This window comes from Ostrinia furnacalis, unplaced genomic scaffold, assembly GCF_004193835.3.
Source record: "Ostrinia furnacalis isolate ACB-3 unplaced genomic scaffold, ASM419383v2 OfSCF6234, whole genome shotgun sequence".
Lineage (NCBI taxonomy): Eukaryota > Metazoa > Arthropoda > Insecta > Lepidoptera > Crambidae > Ostrinia > Ostrinia furnacalis.
This window is the reverse complement of record NW_021136473.1, coordinates 453-12,689: the sequence shown is the minus strand read 5'-3', so window position 1 is coordinate 12,689 and position 12,237 is coordinate 453. Positions and strand designations below refer to the sequence as shown.

The window sequence follows — 12,237 nt, the reverse complement described above, 5'->3', positions numbered from 1 at the left end:
AAAAATTTTAACAGGTTATGTAGAAATGTGTGAAAAATTGAATTAGTGTTATTATTACTTACTTAGACCATTGTAATGCAACATTTCAAGTAATTTTGAGTTCTAATAAGTGTAAATCTTACGTAAATAGTTCTAGCGACGCGTGTGTCCATAAATTACCAATTTTGGGATGAAATTTTGAGTAACTTTATTTAACTTTTTTTTGCATTAATAGGATCAGTATCAATAACTCATTACCCAGATTTTTTTTTCGGTGATAAAAATGTAGTGGTGTATATCTCTATGGTCAAATCTTACAAGATCCTATTTTATCTCTGACCTTGGCAATATTCTCGAAGCACTTCCTAAGATGCGGCTGCACCGCGCGCGGGTTGCGCGACTGAGACAGTATTTCGAGCAGCTCGTCGTCGCTCAGGAAGAAGAAACGAGGGAAACGCAGCCGTTTTAATTCCATGTACCTGGTTATAATAGAAGACATTTATTCTGTATGGTGGTTTCGTATAATGAAACTTGTGTATCCCAACTAATATTATAAATGCGAAAGTAACTCTGTCTGTCTGTCTGTCTGTCTGTCTGTCTGTCTGTCTGTTACGCTTTCCCGCTTAAACCTCGCAACCGATTTTGATGAAATTTGGCATAGAGATAGTTTGAGTCCCGGGAAAGAACATAGGATAGTTTTTATCCCGGTTTTTGAAACAGGGACGCGCGCGATAAAGTTTTTCTGTGACAGACAAAATTCCACGCGGGCGAAGCCGCGGGCGGAAAGCTAGTTTTAAATAACTTGAAAAACCTAAGGTGAAAATTGAACTCACGAATTGCCGAAATGTGACTCTACGGCCCAGAACACACGGTGAAACGCAATTGCAACGAAACTGCAACTTCTAGTTACTTTTGAGTTGCATCTAAGTTTCTGCCATAGATTCCGTTGAGTGACCACACATGACGCGACCAGTTTGAAACCGGTTTGAACTGACTAGAAGTTGCAGTTTCGTTGCAATTGCGTTTCACCGTGTGTTCTGGGCCTAACGCTGGAAAATAGTATATATGAAACTTCTGTGATCATTATCAGGTCATTTATTATTATATTAGTCTCCACGGCAGGAAGCACGACCCTCTCTAATTTACCAGAAGCAAATGGATGATTTGGGCTTTACTCCCCACGTTGGCCAGACGGGTTGGGAAGTTTGATATTCGCTTTTAATCTCCCCTTTTATATCCAGTTTTACTTTTATAGTGGTCCTGTTTTACTCTGCTAGGAACCTAGAAGTTTCCTGTATTCATAGCTATTGAAAATAAATATAACCCAGAGCCCAGTGGCGGATTTACCAGCAGGCTGAGTAGGCTAAAGCCTAGGGCGGCAAATTTAGTTTTTGGTCCATTTGATACATCCGTTAGCCGTCCAGCTTTTTAACTACATTCAGTAAGCTTAACAAGTAGACTCCTATATCTAATCTAAGGCAAACATAAAGGCTGATAAACTTCGAACTCACTCCGCCAATCCTCTCGCTACCACTGCCAGCAGATGTCGCGCTTCAACCAAACTGTCTAGAAGCCGGCTGTCCGGGCAGATCAACATTAACTGGAACAAATTCATTATGCAATAAACTACATCAAGACGATTCTGTAATTTAAAACTAAAATTGTTTTAGAACCACAACACAGGAAAATACGATAAAAAAAGTGTGAACCATTATACATTTTGCCCAGTTAAGTAATCACGAAATATGCACATCAAATTAAGTCTGTGACTTAATCATATCTTACGGGGAACTGATAGGAACTAAAATGAAGCTCATTCAATAACCGACCTTAGGGCAAGCAGCAGCAGTGCCCATTATCCGTCGCCATATCCTCTCCATGGTGCCGTATTTCTTGGCTTCAAGTGGCAGTTGGCGTGAGATGTCTTCTGACGTGAAAATAGGCTCCAGGTACATCCATTCCCTGGATGTGAAACGTATGGTGAATACCGTTGGGTGTTACTTACAGCACCATCTTTTCGCAAGCTGAGTAAAGTAGTACGAGTAGGTACCTACTATAGAATGGGAATACATCACACATAGACCATTGCAAATCAAAATAAATAGATATGATTCTAGTGTGAAGAACTTTTTACTTGCGAATTGCTACATGTTTGGATGCGAACACCAGACCAAGCCCGTTAAAAGCCAAGGGACAGAATCTTACTTGCTAATGAGGGCTATCGTTTTTATACTTAACAGTTGGCACCCCTGGCGATTGACAGGACCTTACTCTACAGTGGCGCCATCTTGACGAGTGCAAATGCGATAGTCCTCCTACCACTTTCGCGCTCACCAGTTGGTGCCACTGTCTTCGCTACTAGCAAGTGACAGGACCTTACTCTACAGTGGCGCTAACTGGTGAGCGCTAAAACGATAGCCCTCATTATGGCGTCGACTGATAGTCTCAAATAAAGCGTCATCACCAAGCAGTAGGACCAACCTTTTAAGGCTTCCACAGACCAAAGGTGCGGGTCAGTTGCAGCGCGGCTGAGGCACACTGAAAGCAGCGCAGTTTCAAAGCAGTTGCAACGCGGGCGGGTGTCAAAAATTTAAATATTCGAAAACCGCTTTCAACGCGCTGCTACCGCCCTGCGTCCGGTGTGTCATGCTAATATGGCCGCCACTGGTCTGCTCAAACCTTTACTGTAATTTCTAAAGGTGCTCTCTGTCCTCAAACCTGAAATATCGCGCGGCAGATCATCCATCTATAAAGAAGAAAAGGACTCACTTCTGGCACTCGATCCACTCGTCCACGACTTTTTGCGTCAAACGTAGTTTTTCGTCCCACTCTGTGATGCGCAGTTCGAAGGCTGCCTTGAAGGGACTGAAGCCAAGCTGCTGCGTGGCCAGAAGATGCTCGTCTAATAGCTGGAGTGTCTCGTCTGCTATCTTCATTATGAATGTACCTGTGTGGGGAGAATGTTTTGAATAAATTAAGGCTGAGTTGCACCACCTAACTTTGACAATAACCGGTGTTTTTGTATGGAGTTTGACAGATTTTTGACGTTTGTTAAAGTTAAAGTAAGATGGTGCAACCCAGGCTAAGGTTTGTGGAGCAACAATGTTGTAAAATTATCCTGCTATTAGTAGCGAGTGGCCACCATCGGTGGTGTCTCGCAAGTATTAAGTCGCGAGTGACATACTGTCACGGCGACAAGTCACCCGTACGTGTGCGCTTTAATTAAACGCTGCGATGTCATTAGCTGGTGTGGAAATCACGTTGCTATTGTACAACTAAAGTCCGGTTGCCGAGCAGATAGAATTTCGTACAATGACCCCTAGCTATCCATCCTTATCATCATCATCATTTCAGCCATAGGACGTCCATCGCTCGCGCGTAATTATATTGCTGTCGCGACTGTCGTGCGACGGGCGGCCGCAGTGAGTGTGCGATAAGGATGGGTAGCTTGGGTTAATTGTACGAAATTCCATGTGCTCGGCGACCGGACTTTAGCAACTGGTTGCTAAGATCTATAATACGCTAATCTATAATACAAAGCAGCGTTCATGCGGGCACCTGCTTTGTGTGTGGGCTCGCGCAATTTCAGCCCTGAAAGGTACACTCACCAGTGTTCTTGTAGGGCGCAATCTCCATGGCCTTAAGACACACGTGACGTCAGCTGTCACCACTCACCAATGTTCTTGTAGGGCGTGATCTCCATGGCCTTAAGACACACGTGACGTCAGCTGTCACCACTCAATGGCCTTAAGACACACGTGACGTCAGCTGTCACCACTCACCAATGTTCTTGTAGGGCGTGATCTCCATGGCCTTAAGACACACGTGACGTCAGCTGTCACCACTCAATGGCCTTAAGACACACGTGACGTCAGCTGTCACCACTCACCTCGCTGGAGACACTGTGACATCAGCTGTCACCACTCAATGGCCTTAAGACACACGTGACGTCAACTGTCACCACTCACCAGTTTTCTTGTAGGGCGCGATCTCCATGGCCTTAAGACACTCTTGACGTCAGCTGTCACCACTCACCAGGTTTTCTTATAGGGCGCGATATCCATGACCTTAAGACACTCTTGACGTCAACTGTCACCACTCACCAGTGTTCTTGTAGGGCGCGATCTCCATGGCCTTGTTGGCCCAGTCGCCCTGCATCTTGTCCAGAGACTGCTCGATGACGTATTCATTGCTGGCCAGCTCGCATGCCTCGCTGGAGACACTGTGACGTCAGCTGTCACAACTCAATGGCCTTAAGACACACGTGACGTCAGCGGTCACCACTCACCAGTGTTCTTATAGGGCGCGATCTCCATAGCCTTGTTAGCCCAGTCACCCTGCATCTTGTCCAGGGACTGCTCGATGACATATTCCTTGCTGGCCAGCTCGCATGCCTCGCTGGAGACACTGTGACGTCAGCTGTCACCACTCAATGGCCTTAAGACACACGTGACGTCAGCTGTCACCACTCACCAGTGTTCTTGTAGGGCGCGATCTCCATGGCCTTGTTAGCCCAGTCGCCCTGCATCTTGTCCAGGGACTGCTCGATGACGTATTCCTTGCTGGCCAGTTCGCATGCCTCGCTGGAGACACTGTGACATCAGCTGTCACCACTCAATGGCCTTAAGACACACGTGACGTCAACTGTCACCACTCACCAGTGTTCTTGTAGGGCGCGATCTCCATGGCCTTGTTGGCCCAGTCGCCCTGCATCTTGTCCAGGGACTGCTCGATGACGTATTCCTTGCTGGCCAGCTCGCATGCCTCGCTGGAGACACTGTGACATCAGCTGTCACCACTCAATAGCCTTAAGACGCACGTGACGTCAGCTGTCACCACTCACCAGTGTTCTTGTAGGGCGCGATCTCCATAGCCTTGTTGGCCCAGTCGCCCTGCATCTTGTCCAGGGACTGCTCGATGACATATTCTTTACTGGCCAGTTCCCCAATCTCGGCGATCAGCTCGCCGTGGGCAGCCATGCCTTGCTTCAGACACATCGTGAAGGTTTGCTTCTCGTTCATCGTCACGGTTATACCTGGAGAAAGTAAGAGGTATACCCATCACTAATATTCATAATCAACAAGACTTTTAGGCCTGGTTCAGACACAGCGATATCGAGCAATATCTGGGTAGTTCTCACTTCTCGTACACTTGCAATTAACCGCAAGATTACCGCTTCAGTCCCTCGACAATGAAAACCAAGCGGTTATCGCGCGTTGTTGAACTAGACCTTAATCTCCACTGCAGAAGGTCCGTCCTTAGTTCTTCCACCGTCTCTAATTTATAAGAGGCAAATAAAGGATTTAGCATACACTCCCCACACTGGCTAAGAGAAAAATATTCAAGCAAATTATAAAGGCCTAAATGTTTATCTTTTATCCTAGGCGCAGACCACCGAGTTTTACTTGGCCGATAGTTGGACCCGATTCTAATTTGTATGAAGAATCGGCCGATACCAAATCGGTGTAATGTGCGCACTTTCATACATCTTCATACTGATCAAAAGCCCGACCCAACTATCGGCCAACTAAAAATCTATGGTCTGCGCCTAGGCTTAATCGCCTCTTACGACATTCATGGGAAGATTGTGGTTGCTCCCATGCTAATCTGCCGTAACTACGTAGCATACGTTGACGTATCTACTGTAAATGAAAGTTTCTTACCAGCTTTCTCCATGAACTCATTCCAATGTCGCTCCTTCATACCCGGATTTCTGACCGCTTGAATGACAGGTATTAGAGGTCTGAATTCGTCGATGTCATCCTGTAATTAAAAAACAAAAATATATTAATAAAAATATCTAGATCTATCTAGATTAGTATCATAGGGTGATAGGGCCCAAAAGATAAGGAGACATGTAAAGTTCCCCATAAGGGCTACCTTTTCTATTTTATTATTTACAATATTTTGACGTTCATAAATGCCACTTATGGTCTAAACTGAATAAATGTTTTTGATTTTTGATTTTTTTTTTGAGCTCATGAGTTAGTACTATCAGGCCTGTTCATCTCCGCGATTTTACATCGAAAACAAAACGGTCATTCTCACGATTAGGTGTTCTCAGCCTAATTACCATATTATTTTTGAAATTTGGCTTAATTGACTAAAACGCATTTAAATATAAAACACATGAAAATTACGAATTTAACAGTCGTAAAGGCGTCAAATTATTCAAAGCGGTTTTTGCGTAAATGAGACCCAAAAATTTTATGGTCACGGTAATTAGATAAGGCTAATACTTAATCTAACGGTAATTAGAAAATATATGTAAAATAGCAAAAAAAACAACATCTTCCATTGATAAATTTGTACACAAATATATAGCGTCATATAAAAGGCTGTAGGTACTCATAATAACCCTTTGCAAAAAGAAAAACACTAATTTCTATTATTTATTGTATCATGATATTTTCAGTATACTGAAAGAATCGAGGCTATAACAGGAACACTTAATTTCAGCAATAAGGGGCTATGTGTCACAAATGAGAGCATTTAGCATAATGGATCAGGAGGTCTCACAAATTTGACTTTTCGGATATGCATATATCGAAAAATGTATTAACGATATTAGTGTTTTTTCCCCTTTTTAATCTATCTGTGATCAGCCATCACCCATTATCAGATAAAATTGAATTTGTAATAATGACAGTTCCAGCTCTGCATATTTTGTCACCACGATTCTTTTACAATAAGTTTTCAGATTAATGCTATTCGCTTTCTCCTGAGCCTGAATGCAGAATTCTCAGAATTTAGAAGGGATGCAGCAAATAGATTTCATGACGGTCTAGTCTTTGTTTGTAAGCTTTACAGGAATTTTCTACATCCTCTTTGACGTTTGGTATCACTTAAGTGGACTTTGTAAACCGGTCGATGCCATATGTCTACATGGGTCTTAGTATGTATTTGTATTTAGTTTGTTCTCCAAGCTTCTTCTGCCCGGTATCCATTGCATATCACGAAGTTTTTTTCTATGCATGCATAACAAAGCAGGTAGGATGCAGTCTAGGATGGTACAAAGTGCCTAAACACTCTCGTCTTGAAAAGGCCCATTGTCTGTTCATTTGTTTCCACAAGAACAAAATGTTCTTAATATGATCACGCCAGGTAAATGTTACTGTTGGACAATCTCATCTTCTTAGGGCAAGGATAGATTTTAATGGTATTATATTAGAATTAATTAATGATTTAACATGTTAATATCAATGATATTAATAGTAAAAAAATTATATCTTGTACGAGACATGTTTCACGCAGGGGTGACATCTCCTGGCCATCAGGAAGCCCCGATTTCACTCCAGCTAACTTCTTTTTGTGGGGTTACCTTAGGGGTTACCTTACCTCTAAAATCCAACAACCATGCAGCAACTGAAGCTGAACATTCGTCATGAAATCGAATCTATTTCAAGGTAACTCTAACGAAAGCTTTTCAAAATGTTGATGTTAGATTGGAAGAAAAATCCGTAAAGTTGTTATGCGAAAGTCTAGGTATTTTATAATCATACTTATTCAATCGTGAGTGCAATTTGTAGGTAATAACTTCATACAACGGTGATTATAAATATATGGTAATTAGTACATGGAAATTAGAAAACGATAGTTTTTCTTCAAAATTTCCAAAATCTGCAGGGTATGCAAATACTGTCCTACTATAACGTATGGAGGCCAAAGTGCTGATTCTATTTAAATCAACAACGGGGAACTACCTTCAAAAATCTAGTTTAAAAATAAGGACATGGTAAATAGAAAAATTGAAAACCAAAGATATGGTAATTATACTCTTACGCAATTCATCGACGGTACGCCAACGCAATAGACGTCTACTTGCTTACAGGTCATAGAACTAACTAAGGGCTCGCGCCGCGCGCGTAAATGATGTGTCAAATATTATTATTTAGGCTTGTGTGCCCAAAAACAAAAAACGTCACGGGAATTAGGATTTTCGCTCGGACAAGCAGTTTTTTAATTCTAATTATTTACAGAATGGTTCTATTGAATAGATATTTTGCTATGTTTAAGACAATCTTTTATACTCTTTAAAATGTTAAATGGAGTAAACCAAATCTTTACGACATAAAAATTACAGCCAACTTTTAACATTAAGTCGGTGTGCGGACGCGTAACGGTAATTAGAGAACAGAGGTTCATGAAATTAATTTAGTCACAAATACTTAAAATAGAGGCCTATGATTTAATGCACAACTGGATAGGGTTGTTAAGTAACATATAAAAATACTTGCATGTCTCTAATTTGTCATTTTTAACGATTTATCAGCCCGGACACGCAAAAACTAGGTCATCTGAGAATGGCCGAAAACACGCACGATGGCCCACCTACAGGATACTATTCCACAAGGCCTCACATACGAGCGAACATTGACTCACGCACGCGTATTCTTGTGTATGATGGAAGAAAATAAAGAAAATGGTGTACTAAATGTACTAAATACTGTGCAGTATTTAACTGCCTAAATAATAATAAAAACACAGAATGTACTTTTTTAAGTTGCCTCAAGACACTGAGAGGTAAATAAGTAGTTAATATTATTCATGATAATTCATGCTAAATCATGTATTTCCTCCGCCATTTTCCGCAGTTTGGTAAAACTTCTATACGTAGTACTTATTATTATTCTGTGGTACTATCAACAATCACCTTGAAATCATCTTGGGGCGTGCACTTGCGCACAGTGCGCCTATCCCGTACACAGAGTTGGGAATTCCCCAGCATATTGGACGCGTTCAGCAAAGTAAACATTAAGTACATAATATAAGGAAAAATTGTTACTAATCCCTACTAACAAACTATGGATGAAAGTCTGAAATAAATTATTTATTATTATTATATTATATTATTAATACCGCGTAAACTTCTAGATGGCTGTAGTGTTTTGATCTTGATGAAATTGTGTAGGTACTAACTACTAAGCACATTTTTAAGCCCGTCACAGACTTAGCTATAATATATATTAATATTTTTATAGCTAGGCATATTACTATACATTTTCTATACTAATTTTCGAGAGACCACACACTCAGCTATAAATATATTTCTGTGACTATATGGTGTGCTATAAAAATATTAATATATTATAGCTAAGTCTGTGGCGGGCTTTAATCTTATTTACGATTTGATTAGGAGTATGCGGAAGCATTTTGGGGCCCCTCTGTTAGTCCGCCACTGGTCCACTCACCCGTATAGTGGTGGCTACTTGCTGCACTTTGGGCATGTCTGCGAATGTGCGCACGCACTTGACGATCGTCTTGTAGTATTCGTTGATGAGAGGCTCGATTGAGTCCGCGTCTACATACATCAGCGGGTTGTCGAACCACACTTCGCGCGCTTTCAGGAAATCTGCACACAAATATAAGTTTATTTGCTTAGCTGATTATACGTCAATCAGAGATATAGCGCACTAGCGGCCGCTCGCGACTACGTACGCGTGAATCCCGTTTTTGTCGCTAATTCCCGTTCTCGTGGGAATTTCGGGAATTCCTTTCTTAGTGCACCTCTACGGTACCTAAGCTACGTCCCTTCCAAATTTCAAGTGCCTACGTTTAGCCGTTTAGGCTGTGCGTTGATCTGTCAGTCAGTCAGTCAGTTTCTCCTTTTATATATTTAGATAATGGAGTACATTTTATTAGATGATTGGTGGCTTTGAAAGTCTGCCCTACAATGATTGAATCCAGTTTTGACAGCTCATAAAAAGTACGACAATTCAATCAATTGTAGTGTCAAGTGTTCTATTCACTTTATTGTAACAAAAAAGCAAGTTTCAGGCCTGAAGTCGTGCACAAAAAATCTATACACTAGCCCTTATTAATACAAGTTACACCTTAGTTGAACTCTGGCTTAAGTTGTCATTTAGTATGGAAATTACATTTTAATCCAATGTTCAATGGGGGTAGGCGAATCGCGTTTGACAGTTCGAACCGAATGATAGAATTAACCACTCTATTCACTTCAATGCCACAAAATATTTGATTCTTACCTGAAGCCGTGACCCAAAGGTTCCTGTACGGTTCGAACTCCTTCACCAGGCGGTTGAGATCCGTAAACGGTATCACGGGCTGCCCGAACAGCTTCTGACGCTGATTTAAGATACGGCCCCATTCCTGAGAATCCTTCATCCCTTTCCACGCCTTCTTAATGTCGTTGGCTATCTCATGGACCTGCAAAGAAACGGAACATAAATACATATAGGTGCCTTCAAATTAGAAGCGTGAGGAAGCGCTGCCGTGGCGCAGTTGCAGCGTCACTACCATTCGCGTATGTCACGGTAGTGGCGCTACAGATATTGTATGAACACTAAACGGGACTATTCCCAGCTCCCGTTCCCACCGCTGCAACACCTGTGTAGCCAGGGTCTACAGCTTGACCGCCAATACCCAACCAGGGAAGGTCAACTTTGTCCCGGGGGAAAGTTAACTGTCATTGGACACTAGTAATGATGCGACAAGCGCGCCACAGTGGCGCCACTGCAGAACTTTTTCAAGCGCCCTTACAGTATTTTTCGTGGATAGGGTAGGAGCCGCTCGGTGTAACGACCATGTTGTAAAGGTCTCGGAAAGTAATGGATGCAAGCAGCGCAAATCCGGTTGTTATGAAAACTTTAGCCCTCCGCTAAAGTTTTGCGAACACAATAGTTTGCACTTTCATTGATTGTACCTACAATGTACAGACATCATAGCACATCTAGATAAACATTATAGTATAAATAAATAAATAAATAAATCCTATTTAGTTGAAATAGGTGCTATTTTGCAACAAAAATGTGCCTTCAGATATTTTGTCGATTTTACTTTAAAAAATGTAAGTCTCGCAAACCTTGGAGGAGGCCTTTGTCCAGCAGTGGACATTATTTGGCTGAAACGAACGATGATACACAATGCATACCTTGGCGAAGTCATTCTGCAGCGTCAAGGCCATGCACTGTGCGCTGTACATGTCGATCTTATCGAACATAGTCTGCTCGTCTATCTGGTGAAGCTTCCAGAACTTCTCCTGTTCTTCCTCCAGGAACTCGGTCGTTACGTCCACCTGGATAGCATTGCAAATCGAGCATTATGTATGTTGTGATGTGAAAAAACGTGAATCAAATATGATACAAGATTTGAGTATATATCATTAATCCTATGTATCTCTTCGTGGACTGGAAATTGAATAACTAAGGCTGGACCCGCTCCGCACAGCCAATCTGTATGAACTTCTAGGGAGCGTTTTAGAGTAATGCGGTCCAGAGGAACCCTAGCAGTTCATACAGATCGGCTGTGCGGATCGATCCGCGCCACTGACAGTCCGCGTGACACTAAAACCAGCCTAAAAGGTACTTCTTGAATCACTGCTTAGTCATGCGTTAAAACATAGCCAATAAACAAGCCACNCTGTTCTATATACATAACTGTACTAATAATGTAACATTCAATGATCCTCTGTTTCGGATGTGCAGAATTTATAATAAAAACGTAAAAAGCTTGGATATATTTCATCAAAGTTTATATTCATATCATAAGGTTATAAACAGCCTAACTTTGTAGCCTAGCATTGATGTGGGTAGGTGCATAATGATGGTTAAATTGTAATATCTCTGCATCGATATCCCTTTCTTTTAATTGTATCTATTCTATGTAAACATTGTGTGCAACATTTATAGGAATTCAATTTGAATGCAAAAAAACTAATGTTATTCTATAAAAATGTTTGAGATTGTATTCTGTTGTTGTACCTATAAATAAATAAATAAATAAACAGGAAAATGTAATAAGCGAGATCCTAATCATATTAATTTACAATCATCAGAAGACCATCTAACCTGTTTTGTTATGGACAGTGGCCATCCGATGGCTTCCCATAAAGCCTTGAAGTCATCGTTTTCTAATGGCATGAAGAAGGCATCCAGAACTTCATAATCCTGCAAAAATTGTTGTAACATAGGCTCTTGTTTTTTAATTTTATACACAGGTTAGGATGCGCTCTATAGAAAAATCTTATCGATGATTTTAGACGACAAATGACTTATCGCGTTAACTCGATAAAATGCCTCGATATAGATCGTTTCATCCATGAAGACGCGCCCTACCATTATTCCGCTAATGTTTGAGTGTTACCGACGCTAAATGATCCATGAGTGCACACGCACACTACAATAATGACGCTCGGATTGCTCGGATCAAACTCCTCGCACCCTGCGCGACCGAGACCAAAAATTGGTGGGGCGCGTCTTCGTGGATGTAACTTGGCGCATCCTAGGCTTCATCATC

The 12,237-nt window shown here is 41.6% G+C and overlaps 1 protein-coding gene across 1 annotated transcript; it reads right to left on the bottom strand.

The window, feature by feature from the left end:
* Positions 1–319: 319 nt before the first annotated feature.
* On the bottom strand, positions 320–11,888 carry LOC114362152 (dynein heavy chain 1, axonemal-like; the record flags this gene model as incomplete). The annotated part of the gene is made up of 14 exons (XM_028317432.1): positions 320–458; positions 1,491–1,579; positions 1,809–1,941; positions 2,749–2,926; positions 4,083–4,192; positions 4,261–4,386; positions 4,446–4,571; positions 4,631–4,747; positions 4,816–5,014; positions 5,643–5,742; positions 9,171–9,331; positions 9,969–10,149; positions 10,874–11,017; positions 11,790–11,888. Coding segments are annotated over 14 exons (1,902 nt in total), but the record flags the coding sequence as incomplete, so codon positions are not given.
* Between the last annotated feature and the right edge of the window lie 349 nt (positions 11,889–12,237).